The 17,425-nt window shown below is 55.5% G+C and overlaps 2 protein-coding genes across 2 annotated transcripts; one reads left to right on the forward strand and one right to left on the reverse strand.

Moving 5' to 3' along the window:
* LOC138725619 (cytochrome P450 1A5-like) lies at positions 1–4,792 on the reverse strand. Its single transcript, XM_069866713.1, has 7 exons — positions 4,678–4,792; positions 3,194–4,060; positions 2,598–2,724; positions 1,413–1,502; positions 1,201–1,324; positions 756–842; positions 1–419 (listed from the first exon to the last, which is right to left on the reverse strand). Exons 2-7 carry the CDS (start codon positions 4,049–4,051, stop codon positions 113–115), a joined length of 1,593 nt encoding a protein of 530 aa, XP_069722814.1. The 5' UTR covers positions 4,052–4,060; positions 4,678–4,792; the 3' UTR covers positions 1–112.
* A 5,156-nt stretch (positions 4,793–9,948) lies between these two features.
* On the forward strand, positions 9,949–14,241 carry LOC138725470 (cytochrome P450 1A4-like). Its single transcript, XM_069866419.1, has 6 exons — positions 9,949–10,839; positions 11,070–11,196; positions 11,456–11,545; positions 11,633–11,756; positions 12,476–12,562; positions 13,749–14,241. The coding sequence occupies exons 1-6, from the start codon at positions 9,982–9,984 to the stop codon at positions 14,053–14,055; spliced, it is 1,593 nt and encodes a 530-aa protein (XP_069722520.1). The 5' UTR covers positions 9,949–9,981; the 3' UTR covers positions 14,056–14,241.
* Positions 14,242–17,425: the final 3,184 nt, after the last annotated feature.

Here is a 17,425-nt window from a genome sequence, read left to right on the forward strand (position 1 = left end):
GGGTTTTCAGTTTATTGTATCATCCCATCAAGTTGTGCCAGATCCAGCTTTGCTACAGGGACACCCAGGTCTTTGTCCCTGGTGATGCCCAGACAACAGATAAGCCCACTGGTCAGTTGATGCTCTTCATGGGGAAGCGCTGCTTGACCTGGAAGTGCTCACACCTTTTGTGCTTCATTGTCAGTCCATAGAGCGGTGTCATGTCCACCTTCTCACCATCACAGACACTGAACTCCAGTTGCTGGAGCAAGGTGGACAGGAAAAGGAAGACCTGCCACCTGGCAATGTTTTCCCCAATGCACCTCCTTTTCCCCAGGCCAAAAATGATCACCTTCTCCCCATCCACTTTGTTGACTTCAGTCCTTTCAGCATTGAGGAAACGCTCTGGGTTGAAGGTCATTGGATCCTTCCAAAGCTTCCTGGAAGGGAAAGCATCAGATATTGAGATGATTTCTCCTGGCCACAGGTGTAGGGGGAACACTGGAAGGTGGGAGCTGTCAGTAAGAATTTAGTAGACACTTCCCCTGCTCCTCTTTCTCTTAAAGCAGATTGACTCTGGAGGTATTTCAGGGGCAGATGAGGTGCTCAGGGATGTGGTTAACTAGGGGACAGGTACAGCTGGACTCGATCTCAAAGGCCTTTTCCAACCAAACGATTCTATGATTCTATGACCCCACATGTGCCCAGGAAGAAAACTGTGCAGGAAGGGGCCTATGTGTTGCTGCAGGACGCTTTCTGCCTCTGAAGGTACTTACTCGTCATGATTCACTTGCCACTGATTGACAAACACGCAGCGGTCCTTTGGGATGTAGTAGCCATTCAGCACTGTGTCCCTGGTTGTGCTGGAGAGAGAAACAACTATGAGAGTTTGGGAGGCAAACAGGCTCTTCTGCACCCTCAGGGGACTATTGATTCACTCCTGATGTTGCTGAAGTAGGGATGCAGCCTGCAGAGATGGCTTTAGTTGCATGGTCAGTGGTCTGTGCCCGAGCTGGCTGGAGCACCTTCGGTGAAATCAGCAGAAGACAAGGAGTGCTCTTTGGGAGCTCCTGTACGAGAGCTGAGAGCAACTCCTGCCCGCGATGAAGCCACCATCCTACAAGTCGTTGATAATCTCCCTATCTCTTGCCACACCACTGCTGGCGGGGCTGTAACCAGGTGCCCCAAGTCCACCTCGTCCCTTGCAACCTCAGCACTTGCCTGTGCGGGAGGGTGAAGGGCACAAAGGAGGCGTGCCTGAACATCTCCAGGATAAAGGCTTCTGTGTAAGGCAGCATGCCCCGGTCCGACAGTCTCGGTTTCCTCTCCTGGCCAATAGTTTGGTCTGCAGGAAATCGAGAGGAGGCAGCAGGTTGGGGTCAGCCCTCATCGGAGAGGTTTTGGCCGTGGAGGAAGCAGGTTTGTGGACTCACCTAGTTCTTCCTGTATCTTCTTCTGGATGTCGGGGTACGTCACAAGATAGAGGAGACTCCAGGACAGGCCAGTCGTCACAGTGTCAAAACCTGGTCAGAGAGGAAAGCGTGTGGTCCAAGTCCATACAACACAGAGGCCTCATAGAATCATAGAATCACCAGGTTGGAAGAGACCCACTGGATCATCGAGTCCAACCATTCCTATCACACACTAAACCATGCCCCTCCTCCCCATGCACCTCGTCCACCCGTCCCTTAAACACCTCCAGGAAAGGTGATTCAACCACCTCCCTGGGCAGCCTCTGCCAGTGCCCAATGACCCTTTCTGTGAAAAATTTTTTCCTAATGTCCAGCCTGAACCTCCCCTGGTGGAGCTTGAGGCCATTCCCTCTTGTCCTGTCCCCTGTCACTTGGGAGAAGAGGCCAGCTCCCTCCTCTCCACAACCTCCTTTCAGGTAGTTGTAGAGAGCAATGAGGTCTCCCCTCAGCCTCCTCTTCTCCAGGCTAAACATCCCCAGCTCTCATGCCGTGGTTTGCTGCCTAACCATCACATGGGACAGTCTTGGATGGGTAAAAGGCAGAGGACATCCTGGATGCACAGTGAGAGCTCCGTTTCTATCCCATAGGAGAAAACTTTGCTAAAGTATTCTGCTGCTGTTCATCCTGATTCACCTTTGGGTTGTGTCAGGTTTGTATAACTTCTCCAGAATCGGGGGAGTTTCCACAGGATAACTCAAAGATGAATCAGTCAGTAGACATCTCCCTCAACCAGTAAAAGCCACCCTGGCTCATCAAGCTTGACTGAGCTATAAGCTGTGCTCTTTGCTTTTCCCTGAAGCTTCTTTTGAGAGCTAATTTCCCATGCTAGTCTCTAGGATGGTCCCTGGAAGGATCAGAAAGATCAGTGAGAAGGTGAATGAGTGCTTAGACCCAAACTGGTTGTTCATGCTGGACAAAGATGGGTCAGACAGAGCACTAACCTGAGAAGCCTGAGAAAATTTTCAGTAGAATCATAGAATGGTTTGGGTTGGAAGGGATCTCAAAACCCATCCACTTCCCACTGATTCAGGTTGCTCAAAGACCCATCCAACCTGGCTTTGAACACCTGCAGGGATGGGGCAGCCTCAACTTCTCCGGGTAGCCTGTGCTGCTGCCAATAGCTGAGGGACTGATGGGAAAAGATACCTGCTCCAAAGAGGTCATTCACAAGGTTGACAATCTTCTCCTTTGGGATCTGTGTGGCAGTAGTTGCTTCCACTTTTTTATCCATGCACTGCTCGATGAGAGAGTCAGTGATGTCTTGGATGTTGTTCTGAGAGGAAAAGAAGACAAGTCATGGCAGCAGAACCAAGAGGAATGGGTACCACTGAGCAACATCCTACTGATGGGGGAGCCCAGGTCACAGGAACTCTGGAGAACTTCGGCTTTCACTCTGTCATAGTCCCTACTGCTTTTGCAACCTATGAAAACACGGAGATGGTTCTTCATGGAACCTGTAGCACGTGGCTCTGTTGACAGAGCAGATGTTCAACCAACAAACTGCCCTTATCACACAGGGCCATGGGGGACAAGGAGAACTGAGGTTCTGGGCTGCACAAGAGGTTGTAGGTGGGTTAGACTACGGCTGGACTCGCTAAATGAAGCATTACCTGGCAAGAACATAGATGTTCTTGTCACAGAATATTGATGCTCAGCTGCAAGAAGAAAAACAACTCACTGATAGGGAGAAGCAGAGAGCAGGGACACATCTCTGACACAGCTGAGGGTCCTACAACTCTTACCTTGTCATAGGTCTCGTAGTGCTCTTTGACAATCTTCTGAAGGAACTGGACGAACCGCTGGTTGAAATGCTTAAATAAAGTCATGGTGCGGCTGGGAAGATACTGGAGTATTGGGATGAAGTCAGCCGGGTTCCCAGAAGCAGCCACATTGCCGAACTCCTCACTTACATTCACTATATTGAGCAGCTCTTGGTCATTGTGGTCATAGCGCTTCCCAAAGCACATGGCACAGATGACATTGGCCACAGAGACCACCACGTAGCGGTAAGGGTCAAAGCGCTTCTCCTTCTCCATAAGCTGCAGGAACTTGGTGACCAGGTAGTTGGCCTCCTTGGAGACGTGCTCCTCCAGGAGGCAGGTGGAAGAGGAATTGGGGCTGGGAGTGATGGAGAAGGTCTTGAGGGCATTCTGGGCCAGCTTTCTGCGGGCTTTCCACACTTCCCCTGAGTCAGGACTGAAGGCCAGGCTCTGGCCGTCTGCAACATGACGGGAACTGTGGAGGTCGGGGCGCCCCATGAAGTCTTCTCCTTGCTTCACCAATGCTTGCTTGATGGTCTCCAGCCCACTCAGCACCAGGACGGGACGGGTGCCGATCTTGACTTCCATCACGTCCCCATACTTCTGGCTCAGCCTGGTCAGGACCAGGTGTGGGTCCTTCCTCAGCTCCAGCGCGTTGCCGAGGATGGGGTAGCCTCTGGGACCTGGGGGGCTCTTCATCCCCTTGGGCACGTGCTGCTTCAGGGACTGGATGAGCAGGAAGACCAGGCAGAAGACGACAGCCACTAGGAGGACCTCCGTGGTTGAGACAATGCCTTGGCTCCCCACCAGTGACATTGCAGCCTTCATCCCTGCTGGCATGTAGGAACCCTAAAGGAGTTAACCAGAAGCATAACAAGGAGCCAGGATTAGCAAGAGGTTGAGTCCCACAGTTGTTCCTGGCATTGAGAAAGAGCACCAAGAGCCCTTAAACAGATGAGGGCAATGGAGCAGCACTTTGGGGCTTTCAAGGGACAAAAACTGGGGACCTATAAAGACTACAAACACATACATCTCTTAAGGTGGACCTCAGCCTCCCTGAAGCCTCTGGGGACACCCCTTCCCTTGTAAAAGACCCTAGAACCCTCTGGCACAGCCATGGATCCTGCCCAGGGGACGCTCCCTTTACCACAAGGCATAGAAAATTGCAGCTTGAAAAATCACGGAGGGGCAGGAGGAGAGGAACAGCAACACCTCAACGAAGCTAGCCCTATCTTCTCCAAATTGGTGAGGATTTATAGCCAGGAGGCTGGATCTGCTGGGTGGCTGATGACACGTGGGGACACAGGGAACAGGAATGCCGCAGGTACACATGGCTCGCGGCGTGGGCAGGGGAAGGAGGGGGGAGGCTGGTGCCTGAATTTCTCCTCCAGACTCAAATGCGACCTTCCCAGTCCTGTATCCATGTTCAACCACCCCACCCACCCCCGACCCCCGTTGTCTCCTACCTGCAGACCCCTGCGATAGACAAGGCTGGTTTTACTTCCTGTGGATCCCAGCAAAGTAAGGCAGAAGATGTCTGGCAGCTGACTTGCCTTGAGGAGCAGAAGAGATCTTCTTCTGCTGTCTGGACCTTCTTCTCTTGCCTCCTGGACCTTCTCCTGCAACCTGGAAAGCCATGGCTTTATATGTGCTCCCCTCACTGCACAGCGGAGAGATAGCTACCCATTAACAGATGGGGCTGAGCCAGGCTGGAGTCAGCCCAAGGAACCAGGGTAGATGTTTCCTCAACTCCAACAGGTGCCAAGAAAAGAACATTGACTTCTCCTGCCCAGGGCACGTGTCTGCTCCAGAGCTCAGGATGAGGAGGCTGAAGGGGGTTCCTAGGAGAAGGAGGCAGAAGGGAATCCTTTAGCCGTGCCCTGGGGAGGGTGAAGGACGCATTTTAGCATTGCTGCCCGTGGGATGTGGGTGCCAGCATTTCCCTCAGAGACCTTTCCTTGGCTGACTGGACTGTTATCAGCACACAGAGGGCTGTCACCTCCATGACCACCCTGGAGGTGCTGCGAGCTGCAGGCTCCTGCTGCTTCCAGCAGCGAGGGAATGTGCTTGCAGCAAGGTATCTGTGGTCACAGCCCTCTCCATCAAGGGAATGCTCTGGGTGGTGGCAGGACCTTCTGGCCCAGCGGCAGAGCCAGGCACAGGTTAACGATTGCCCAGGTTTGCGTGAGAAGGCGGCTGGCTCGCTTCCCCTGGCTCCTTGGTGGCAAACAGGCAGCGAGGGCGAGGAGTGGCGGGGCAGAGGGGAGGAGGTGATCCGGAGAGATAGGAGAGGTGAAAAGAGCAGCACAGGGCAAGGCTGGGGCAGTTGATCCCTCTGAAAACACCGCAGGAAAGGCAGGACCGAGCAGGGCTGCCGCTCAGGCTGGGGCAAAACTCAGGGCTTTGGGAAGCGCTGCCAGGATGAGCTGGAGAAAGCAGGAACGAGCCAGAGCTTTGGGGTTTGGCCCCAAGTTTCATTCAGTGTTTGAAAAGCGCAGTGGGAATTCAGCCCAGGCAAAAGCTGAGCTAATGTTTAATAAAGGCTTTCAACATCTGGTCTAATCAGGCTCATTAATAGCAATGACGCTGTTCATTAGTGCTTGGCAACAACAGTTACAAAACCCTGGCTGCTAATATTCACTCTGATAATTGCCAGGAAGATCTATCAGCCTCGGTTTCTCTGGGCGATGCCTCTCAGCAAGGGAGACCACTGGGGAGGCAGGCTGGGCTTTCACAGGAGCGAGGAGATGCAGGCTGGATCCAGCCACTGCCTCCCATCCCTGCAGATCCACCCAGCTCCACCGCGTAGGGGGCGAGGAGGGACAGGTTGGCCCCCACCATGCAGCATTTTGGACCTGGATGGCGACGCGCACTGACGGGGAACCTACATCAGCCCCTCCGTTGCGTCCCAAAGCACTGGTGGAGCTCAGGAGCATCCCGGAGAAGCTGGGAAGGGTGATGAGGCTTCACTAAGGTCCTGCTCCTCTTCTCCCCTCCACCCCATCCCCTTCCCTCCACTGCTCCGTGCTCGCTGCCAAGCCCTACGAAGGCAGGGTGCCTCCTGATGAGAACAGCGTTAAGAACCTTGCGTGCCAGGCAGCCTCACGCCCCAAACACATCCTCACGCCCCAAACACATCCTCACCCAGCACTGGGTTCCAGCCCCGGCCACCGCCCCTCGCTGAGCCCTCTGCTCCCCAGAGCTGGGCTGGGGGGCAGCTGGAGAACCACTGCTGGTTCCCAGCCTTTGGCAGCCCCTGCAGAGCTTCCGAGCGCACGTGGATGCCGTTTGCTTCCCTCCATGGGTCACCGCTGCCTGCGTGGGGGGTTGTTGGCGTGTGGGGTTGTGCCAGCGTGTGTGTTTTGAGGATATATGTGAGCGAGAGGACAACGGTGCCTGCAGGAGTGTGCCCATGGGGCAGAGCGCGTGTGCCCATGGGGCAGAGCACGTGTGCCTGCGGACACAGGCGAATCTGTCCATGCAAGCGCAGAAACGTGCCGTGCACTTGCAGGCGAGCAAGCTGTCGATGCGTATAGAAGAAAACACAGCGTGGCTGTGGGCATCGTGTGTTTGAATGTGCCCTGTGGGCACTGCAGGAGAGCGCAGGGACGCGTCAGCCAGGTGTGTGCGTGGTCTGTACGGGCAGCGATGCGTCCGTACAGGTGTGCACCCAGACGGGGCGAATGCCAGCACGGGTGGAGACCCCAGTGTGGGATTTATGGACACGTCCCGCGTGGTCCATGTGTCCCGAGAAGCCCCTCTCCCCAGCCGCAAGGGAAAGGCAGCACGGGGGCTGTTTGCGCTGGGGACAGACAGCCCTGCCCGGGGCACTTGGAGGAGGCAGAAGCACCGAATGGTGCTGAAGAGCGTCCCCTGGACCCAAAGGGGACACTGGTGGTGGCATCACGGGAAACCACCCTCCTCCCCGTGGTGGGAGAGATGCTGCGGTAGGGAACCCCTATGGCAGGGGGGCTTCTGTCCCCTTGCAGGTGGTGGCAGCCCCCTGGGGCAGGAGGGACGGTGCAGCTAGTGCTGGGGAACACCCCCCCCCCGCCCCCCTCCAGCCGGGGGGAGCTGATCCTGAGCTGCTCCGGCGCCGCTTTGACCCCGGGCCAGGCTCCTGGCCATGAGGCCACCGCCCTGGTCCTTTAAAAAGGCATTTCCCCCGCCACCCACCCATAGCGTGACTGCGAGTGACCCTCCCAGGTCTGCCCGGAGCCCCTTCGCACGCGATGTCCCTAGTGCCACCTCCGGGACCCCCCCTCCCCCGTCCCCTCTCCCATCCCGCTGCGGCCAAACCGAGGAGCGGGGTGTGGGGGGGGGCGAGGTTTGGGGGGCGGGCTGGTCTCCTTTGCCCTCCCTGGTGTCCACGGGGACAGAAATGGGGGGGGTTGGAGCAGCAAACCCTGCCTGACACCCCTCTCGGTCCCCCAGCACCCCCTCTCCATCCCCGGCCGCCCCCCCTCCATCCCCATCCCCATCCCTACGCCGCTCCCCACCCCCCCCCCCGCCCCGGCGTCCCCAGGGGACAGGAGGTGACAGAGGGCACGGTGGCTTCTCACGCGAACCTGGACAATCTTTAACCGGGCTGGGGCAGCGAGGGCTGTGACCCCCGGGCCGCGGCCCCTTCCCCACGGGGACCCGGGACGGGAACGGGGAGGATGGATTGGGGGGGGGGGGGGGCGGGACAGGGATGCGGCTCCCCCCGCTCCCGCTTCTCTCCATCTAATTTAACCCCGATGGAAGGAAAGGAGAAAGCCCCGCGGTGGGGAGGGGGGGGGGGGCTAAGCGCCTTCGCCCAGCCCCGGAGGGGGGTGAATCCCCGTCCCCCCCATCCCGCTTCCCGCATCCCGCGACTCGCCCCGCGCACCGGGAACAGCCCGGGGCTTGCGGGCACCGGCACCGCTCGCCCCCCTCGAGGGCTACGGGGCCGGAGGGTGCCCGGAGGGGGGGTTTAAGGTGTGGGTGTGTGTTGCTAGGGGCTGGGGGGGTTAAGAACGGCGCCTTTAAGATCCTACCGGTAGCGTGACTGGAGTGACCGGGGCGGTGCGGGTAGCCCAAACATCCCTCCCGCTTCGCACGCGATGCCCTCTCCGGGCTGGAACCCACGGGAGTCACCGGGACCCCCCGACCCGACCCACGGGGACCCCCTCATCCCATTCCCCCCGCCCCGTCTCGCAGCTCGACACGCGTGGGACCATCAGCCCCACGTCGGGAAGAAGGGGGGGGATGCGAAGGGGAGGTGTGTTGGGGGGTGGGGGGGGGGTTGTCCCGGTTGGTGATTTCGGAGTTTGGAAGCTCGTCAGCTTTGATTAGGCTTGGGACACGTGATGGGAGGTTGCCGGGCCAATCAGAGAGAGCGGCGATGCATAAAAAGCAGGAGCGGAGCGAGGAGGGGGGGGACCCGCCGGCAGGATCGGGCCCCCGGGCATCCCTCTCCGCAGGTGAGTGGCCTTGGGAATGCTGGGGATCCAGAGGGATCGGGGCCACCCCCCCCCCCACCGAGGGATGGGAAGCCAGGAGTTGCCTCGTTGTGGGGTTGTCCCCCTTCTCTGGCTCCTCAAAACTCTCAGAGCATCCTTCCTAAGTTCTTCTGACAGCCCCGTTGTAGGGTGTTCCCACTTCTCAGCCTCCCCAAAACCCCCGGAGTATCATTTCCAGAGCCCCATTGTGGGGTGTTCTCCCTCTCTGGCTCTACAAAACTCCTGGAGCATCCTTCCCAGTTCTTCTGAGAGTCCCATTCTGGGATGTTCCTCCTCTCTGCCTCCCCAAGACTCTCAAAGCACCCTTTGCAGAGCCCCACTGTGGGGTCTCCTCCCTCTCTGGCTCCCCAGAACTCCTGAAGCATCCTTCCCAGTTCTTCCAGAGCTCTGTTCTGGGGTGACCCCCTCTCTGGCTCCTCAAAACTCCAACAGCATTCTTTCCAGTTCTTTCCAGAGCTCTGTTGTGGGGTGTCCTCCTTCTCTGGCTTCCCAGAACTCCTGGAACATCCTTCCCGTTCTTCCTAGAGCTCTGTTGTGGGGTGTCCCCCATCTCTGGCTCCCCAAAACTCCCACAATGTCCTTTCCAGAGCTGTAGGAAGGTGGTTTCTAGGGGAGCCACAGGTAATCCTTGCCCCATGGACAAGGGTGGGGTGGCCACAATCCCCAGAGGGGATGTCAGCTGAGCTGCACCCACTGGGGTGCAGGGGGTCCCAGCAGCCCCCCAGGCTCCTCAGACTCAGAGTGTCCCATGATGGGATGTAGTACCTCTCCAAACCCACAGCAGAGGTGAGATTTCAGACCCAGCCTCTTCCTACCCTTGGCTTGGGGCTCTCTGAAGGCTTTTGACCGTGTTGGGTGCTCCCAGCCTGCCAGCCCCATGGCTTTCCTGGCCGTTGATCTTCAGGAATATCCGTGGCCAGGCTGTATTTAGTTTGTGGGTGAGAAGTGGCTCAGCATGAGCCACCAGACAACTCAAAGCAGGAGGATTCAGCTCTCCTATAGTCAAGCGCTCTAGAAGAGACTTTAGAGTGTGAAGGAGAGGTCCTGTACTTGAGAACACCTATCCTACCCTGGTCTACAGAGAAAAAGCGATGGGACTTGTTCTGTTCCCTCTTGGCTAGTAAAAAGAAATTGCTTTCACTTAAAAGCAGTTTCCTGAAGTGCAGAAAACAAATGTAGCTCTGCATCAGAAGTTAAGCCCAGCTTTCTTGTCCCTAATCCCTAAAAGCATCACATGGACCTTCCCTCCTTCATGATGTCTCTTTGGTTTATTACTAGAGTTCCTACATGCCAGCTGGAATGAAGGCTGCGATGTCACTGGTGGGGAGCCAAGGCATTGTCTCAACCACGGAGGTTCTCCTCGTGGCTGTCATCTTCTGCCTGGTCTTCCTGCTCATCCAGTCCCTGAAGCAGCACGTGCCCAAGGGGATGAAGAGCCCCCCAGGTCCCAGAGGCTACCCCATCCTCGGCAACGTGCTGGAGCTGAGGAAGGACCCACACCTGGTCCTGACCAGGCTGAGCCAGAAGTATGGGGATGTGATGGAAGTCAAGATCGGCACCCGTCCCGTCCTGGTGCTGAGTGGGCTGGAGACCATCAAGCAAGCATTGGTGAAGCAAGGAGAAGACTTCATGGGGCGCCCCGACCTCCACAGCTTCCAATACATTTCCAACGGCCAGAGCCTGGCCTTCAGTCCTGACTCAGGGGAAGTGTGGAAAGCCCGCAGAAAGCTGGCCCAAAACGCCCTCAAAACCTTCTCCATTGCCCCCAGCCCCAATTCCTCTTCCACCTGCCTCCTGGAGGAGCACGTCTCCAAGGAGGCCAACTACCTGGTCACCAAGTTCCTGCAGCTTATGGAGAAGGAGAAGAGCATTGACCTTACTCGCTACCTGGTGGTCTCTGTGGCCAACGTCATCTGTGCCATGTGCTTTGGGAAGCGCTATGACCACAACGACCAAGAGCTGCTCAATATAGTGAGCCTCGGAAACGAATTTGGGGAGGTGGCTGCTTCTGGGAACCCGGCTGACTTCATCCCTATACTCCAGTATCTTCCCAGCCGCACCATGCAGGTCTTTAAGGATGTCAACAGGCGTTTAAGCGTCTTTGTGCAAAAAATCGTCCAAGACCATTACACCAGCTTTGATAAGGTAAGAGCTTGGATGCTCTTGGATGTAGGCAGAGATGCCTGCAGTTGGCTGCCTGCCTGCCCATGGGGGGAAGATGATACACCCTTGTTCCCCCACCTCTGCCCAGGAAAGCTCCTTGGAGCTTTCAAGCCTGCAGTTAGTATCCCCAGGAGCCAGAAATGGCTGGGGGAGGAGATGTTTGCCCACCTCTGGGTGTCTATGGTGTCCCTGACCCACCAGCTCTTCTCCAGGAGCACATCCGGGACATCACGGACTCACTAATAGAGCACTGCCAGGAGAATAGCGTAGCGGAGGAAGCCCGCATCCCCATCTCCGATGAGAAGATCATCAGCATCCTCAATGACCTCTTCGGGGCAGGTGAGAACATTTCTGAGGGTACAACCTCTCTGCTGGCTGGGGGAACCAGGGCCATTGGGATGACACTTTGTCTATGCTTGGGTGTTTGGAGCTGCTTCTGGCCTCATGTGTGCTCACTTGAGCAGTGACCAGAGCAGGTGGCTTTTCAGTGATAGCTGATGGGGAAATGCTCAGTGATGAACATAGAGCGATGGGCTCTGTAAATACCTGCTTGCCTGTCATCTTTTGGTAACTAAATGCCTTTTTCATATCCATTCAGGCTTTGACACTGTGGCAACTGCCATATCCTGGAGCATCATGTATGCTGCCTTGTACCCTGACATTCAGAAGAAGATCCAAGAAGAACTAGGTGAGTCCATGAGCTTGCTGCTTCCAGGGCCAAAACCTCTTCAATGAGGTCTGATTTCAACCTGCTCCTGTTCTTCACCTCCCACAGACCAGACCATTGGCTGGGAGAGGAGACCGAGGCTATCGGACCGGACCATGCTGCCTTACACAGAAGCCTTTATCTTGGAGATGTTCAGACACTCCTCCTTCCTGCCCTTCACCATCCCACACAGGTACAGGCAGGAGCAGCTCACGCGTGATTTGGGTCTTTTTTGGAGTGATTTTCTGGGAGATGCCTTTTAGGCTGATAATTGCCAGTGAATCGATTCCTGCTATCAGGAGATAATCCAGTGCACAGCCTGAATTACTTGTGTTAAACCTCCCCTCCTGCCCTTGGGGCTGGCAGCTGCCTAGCTTGCTGCTCTCCTGGGGCTCAATCCTTCTATTTGAGGGTGGTTTTACTCCAGGTGGAGGGATCGTAAACACCGCTGCTTTGGAAGAAACCACATCTCACCTCATCCAGCTTCCTGAAACTGGAATTTTTCTGCTTGAGAAAAAGTGTTAACCAAGACTAGTCAGTCTCCCAAATACAAATTGAGGTATTTCCTAGCCAGTCCTGAGTACACACAGGGCATTGACAATGAAACTCCTCTGGGACTTAGATATTGGGTAGAAATTCTTCACAATGAAGGTGAGGAGGCATTGGCCCAGATTGCCCAGAGAAGGTGTGGCTGCCCCATCCCTGGAGGGGTTCAAGGCCAGGCTGGATGGGGCTCTGAGCAACCTGATCCAGTGGGAGATGTCCCTGCCCACAGCAGGGGGGTTGGAACCGTATGGGCTTCAAAGTTCCTTCCAACCCAAACCATTCTATGACTTGCCAAGCTTTTAGTCTGTGGTGAAGCTGTGGGTTCTCCTCTTAACTTCTCACCTCCTCCACCCATATTTCTTCCAGTACGACAAAAGCAACGACGTTGAATGGCTATTACATCCCCAAGGATACTTGTGTGTTTGTCAACCAGTGGCAAGTGAACCATGACGAGTGAGTACACCAAATCCCTTGTGCTTATCCAGGCTGTGATGGCTTCGCTTTCCATTAAGATCACTCTGATCCTTTAGAGCAACACACTAAAAGCCAAGTGGGTTGTGATGGCAGGAAAAGGCAGATTGGACCATGTGGGTTTGGTGCTGAGCCCAGACTTGGAGCAGCTCTGGGTTGACTTGGGCACTGGTTCAGCAGCTCCCCAACATCAGAGCTTACTCAATGTATGTGGTGATGTCCTCAATGCACCAGACTTCCCACTTAGATATGAGCGTTGGCAGCTTGGGCTGCTGAATAATCGGGAATCAGTAGCTCCTGCTGCCAAGCAGCCCTTGTGATCCAGGTTCATGGCTCTGGATGAGCTCAACAGGAACTGCCTAGTTCCCTCTTTCAGGGAGAAAAATGTCCTGATGTGACTCTCATTAAACTCAAGAGGCTCGTGTCATTATTGCTAATAATCAGCTTTGGTGAATGAGAGGGGATTTGGAAACCAAAGCCCCATCTTACCCCTCAACTGCTTTCCAGCGACGCTCTCCTGCAGGGAGCAAGTTGACCACAGAAGGTGGTTCTCAGATCAGGTATTTTGGATCAGAAGCTCAAGACCTTTGTATCCCAGTAGCCCAGCAACGCAGAGTAGCTCAAAACCTTTGTATCCCAATAGCCCAGCAATGCAGAAGTATTACAATACTCCTTTTGCCCCTGCACACAATGGTGAGCATTGCCTCTGATTGCAACAGCAACACTGTGTTTAGGGCCAGAGAGCATTCCCAATATCCAAGCAGAAAATTCCATGTGGTGCCTCCCAGCAGCCAGCTGGGAGGATTCAGGGTTGGAAAACCCATAGGTCTCCATCTTTCCTTTTTAAGAGGCGCTGACCGATTTCTGTGCACTGATCTCCTTTCAGCTGACACTGCAGGACCTTTTGCTGTTACACGCTGAATTAAATCTGTCCCCGGTATCTGCACAGGCAAACACAATCCAAGTTTGAAATAGAAATTTCAATAGATTGAGCTGATGGAGTCTGACACATGGCTGGCATTTTACATCAGGGGTAGAGGTTGCCAAAGTTTTTGGACGGTGAAATTGGACAGTACTGTGATGTTTCTCTTCGCGAGTAGTGTTTTGACTGCTGTCCCCATCACTGTGGGTGAAATCAGCTTCCTCACATGTCTCCTTTCTGTTCCAGGAAACTTTGGAAGGACCCCTCAAGCTTCAACCCCAAGCGATTCCTCAACGCTGCAGGGACTGAAATAAGCAGGACAGAGAGTGACAAAGTGATGATTTTCGGCTTAGGGAAGAGGCGATGCATCGGGGAGTCCATTGGGAGGTGGGAGGTCTTTCTCTTCTTGACCACCATGCTGCAACAGCTGGAGTTCAGCCTCTGCCCTGGGGAGGAGGTGGACATCACTCCTCAGTATGGACTGACGATGAAATACAAGAAATGTGAGTGCTTCCAGATTAAGAAGCGTTTCCCCATGAAGAGCTCTCCCTAAGCTGCAAGAGGAAGCATCACTTTGCACAAGGAAGCCAGCCCTTGCAGTCGGACACTCAGCCTGCTGTTGCTAATGCTCTCTAGAAGCCAGCACAGCACCTTGCTGTGTTGCTTCACAGGAGGCTTGTTCATCTCTTGTGCAAATGACAGCAGGGAGGGATAAAGCCAGCTTTGTCCAGCTCCTCACAGCCCCATAAGCAAGCTCCTGCCTGCAGAAAAGCTCCCCAGAGGTCCAGCCCGCTCATCCTCCTCGGGAGGTCCAGGAGACTGTGGTGGGGCAGGGGATGCAGAGAAGGCATGGCTGTCCCATCCCTGGAGGTTTTCGAGGTCAGGTTGGATGAGGCTTGAAGCAACCTGATCCAGCAGGAGGTGTCCCTGCCTGTGATGGGGGTGGGGGGGTTGGAACTGGATGGGCTTTGAGGTCCCTTCTAGTCCAAACCATTGTATGATTCTCTGCTTTGGGCTGGGAGAAGCTGCGTGGAACATCAGTAGGGGGTGTCCTCACCCTGTCCCCTGGTGCGGTGGGCAGAGCCAGAGCTGCTGTGGGCATCTGGCTTCATCCACCAAATGGGAGTAAACCTGAAGGTTCCTCCTGCAGAAGCCTGGCCAGCTTTTTCCCGTGGGCTTGAGAGCCTTTCAAGCCTGTCTGGCAGAGCTGTTTGCAAGAGCCTCATAAAAGGAGCAAGGTTTGGGGGGCTGTGGGCCATGCGCTGCCTTACATTGCAGTTCGCTTCAGCCAGCATCAAGATGAGTTCTCACAGCAAACGAAGCAGCGCCTCCTGCTCATTTGTACCCACATGGAACACATCTGCATGCTGAGAATAGGAAATAAGCTGCACAATAAATACTTAAATGAATGTTGAAGCATGTTCTGCAGTTCTTCCTGGTCTTATTCCACTGAGAAGAGGGTTTTTTTGGGAAGAATCATAGAATCACTAGGTTGGAAAAGACCCACCGGATCATCGAGTCCAACCATTCCCATCAATCATTAAACCATGCTCCTCAGCACCTCATCCACCTGTCCCTTAAACACCCCCAGGGAAGGCGACTCAACCACCTCCCTGAGCAGCCTGTTCCAGTGCCCAATGACCCTTTCCATGAAAATTTTTTCCTAATGTTTATCCTGAACCTCCCCTGGCGGAGCTTGAGGCCATTCCCTCTCGTCCTGTCCCCCTGTCACTTGGGAAAAGAGCCCAGCTCCCTCCACTCTGCAACCTCCTTTCAGGTAGTTGTAGAGAGCAATAAGGTCTCCCTGAAGGAGACAGAGATGTTGGAACGGGTCCAGAAGAGGCTATGAGGATGATACAAGGGCTGGAGCACCTCCCGTGTGAGGACAGGCTGAGAGAGTTGAGGTTGTTCAGCCTGGAGAAGAGAAGGCTCTGAGGAGACCTTAGGGCGACCTTCCAGAACCCCACACCTCTTCTTTATCCTTAAAAATCTGACTTGGATAAGCTGGATCGGTTCTTTTTGTCCTATGGAGACATGAGCTTGCTGTTCCTTTTCTGTCAGGGCTGGGACACCAGTGGCATTAGTGGGATTTTTAAGTTCTTGTGGGTGTTGGATCTGGTTCTCTCCCTGTGTAGAGAACAAGGGTTATGCAATTGAGTCCAACCATACCTGTCTCTACTAAACCATGTGCCTGAGCACCTCGTCTGTCTTTTAAATGCTTCCAGGGATGGTGACTCTACCACTGCCCTGGGCAGCCTCTGCCAGTGCAAAACAGGCACAGGTCCCTCAGCTTATCTCAAACTCCTGGGCTCCAGACCTTCCCCCAGCTCTGTTCTCCTTCTCTGGATGCACTCTAGCCCCCTCTCTTTGAGTGAGGGGCCCAAACAGAACTCATGACTCGAGGTGCAGCCTCACCAGCGCTGAGCACAGGGGGACGATCCCTGCCCTGCTCCTGCTGCCCACCCCATGGCTGATCCAAACCAGGACGCTGTTGACCTCCTTGCCCACCTGGGCCACTGCTGGCTTGTGTTCAGCTTTGTCAACCAGCAACCCCCAGGTCCTTTTCTGATAAGCAGCTTTCCCATGGCCTTTTTAATGAACTGACACCCAAAGGCTACACGTTGTGTGCCACCGAGTAATTTTTGACCTCGTGGCTGTGCCATGGACACATTGCTCCCTGGAAGAAGACACTCATCCTGCTGTGACCTCTCTCACCTTCGCATTGTTGTTACAAATTGCTATCATAATGGCTTTGTCTTCAGCCTGCCCTTTGGCTTGGGAAGGTCACCCAGCGCAGGGATTCAACTCCCAACCCACTCCTTCCTCTGAGTAAGAAGCAAAATAGCCCCCAGCTTCAGAGGTGAGAGAAACAGTTTTTAATGGAGTCAAGGAGAAAGTGAGAGGTGAACGTGTCCACGCCTCTGCTGGTGGGTGAGAGGGAGTCAATGAGGTGAAGGAGAGGTGATGAGAGGGGGATGGAGGTGGTGAGAACAGAATGAAGGTGAGAGAGGGAAAATGGGGGAGTGATGAAGGAGCGATGGAGGTGATGGACGTTATGGAGGGGGGATGTGGGGGTAATGGGGGCATGATGGAGGAGTATTGGGGGTGATGGAGGGGAGGAGGGTGGGATGAAGGTGACACGTTCACAAGGGAAGACATATACCAGCAGTGACAGAGGGGAGAAGGGGATGATGGCATCGTGGGGATGTATAACAGTGGTGACAGAAGGGAGCTGAGGACAGTGGTGGCAGAGGGGAGGGGACGATGGCATCGTGGGGACGAGGGACAGTGGTGGCAGAGGGGAGGGGATGATGGCATCAAGGGGACGAGGGACAGCGGGGCAGAGGGGAGGTGGGATGATGGCATCGTGGGGACGAGGGACAGCGGTGGCAGAGGGGAGGGAGTGATGGCATCGAGGGGACGAGGGACAGCGGGGGCAGAGGGGAGGTGGGATGATGGCATCGTGGGGACGAGGGACAGCGGTGGCAGAGGGGAGGTGGGATGATGGCATCGTGGGGACGAGGGACAGCGGTGGCAGAGGGGAGGGGATGATGGCATCGTGGGGAAGAGGGACAACGGTGGCAGAGGGAAGGGGATGATGGCATCGTGGGGACGAGGGACAGCGGTGGCAGAGGGGAGGGAGTGATGGCATCGTGGGGACGAGGGACAGCGGTGGCAGAGGGGAGGTGGGATGATGGCATCGTGGGGACGAGGGACAGCGGTGGCAGAGGGGAGGGGATGATGGCATCGTGGGGACGAGGGACAGCGGTGGCAGAGGGGAGGGAGTGATGGCATCGTGGGGACGAGGGACAGCGGTGGCAGAGGGGAGGGAGTGATGGCATCGAGGGGACGAGGGACAGCGGTGGCAGAGGAGAGGGGATAATGGCATCGTGGGGACGAGGGACAGCGGGGGCAGAGGGGAG

Source organism: Phaenicophaeus curvirostris, chromosome 12 (assembly GCF_032191515.1).
Source record: "Phaenicophaeus curvirostris isolate KB17595 chromosome 12, BPBGC_Pcur_1.0, whole genome shotgun sequence".
In the NCBI taxonomy this organism is placed as follows: Eukaryota; Metazoa; Chordata; class Aves; order Cuculiformes; family Cuculidae; genus Phaenicophaeus; species Phaenicophaeus curvirostris.

What these genes read in the sequence shown, in the direction of transcription:
- LOC138725619 (XM_069866713.1), bottom strand. Translation starts at nt 4,051, where the DNA reads ATGCCAGCAGGGATGAAGGCTGCAATGTCACTGGTGGGGAGCCAAGGC. An exon ending in GAATGACCTCTTTGGAGCAG is followed by an intron (nt 1,503 to 2,597) that starts GTATCTTTTCCC and finishes CTCTCTGACCAG; the next exon opens with GTTTTGACACTGTGACGACT. An exon ending in GAAGATACAGGAAGAACTAG is followed by an intron (nt 1,325 to 1,412) that starts GTGAGTCCACAA and finishes GATTTCCTGCAG; the next exon opens with ACCAAACTATTGGCCAGGAG.
- LOC138725470 (XM_069866419.1), top strand. Translation starts at nt 9,982, where the DNA reads ATGCCAGCTGGAATGAAGGCTGCGATGTCACTGGTGGGGAGCCAAGGC. An exon ending in ATTACACCAGCTTTGATAAG is followed by an intron (nt 10,840 to 11,069) that starts GTAAGAGCTTGG and finishes GCTCTTCTCCAG; the next exon opens with GAGCACATCCGGGACATCAC. An exon ending in CAATGACCTCTTCGGGGCAG is followed by an intron (nt 11,197 to 11,455) that starts GTGAGAACATTT and finishes ATATCCATTCAG; the next exon opens with GCTTTGACACTGTGGCAACT.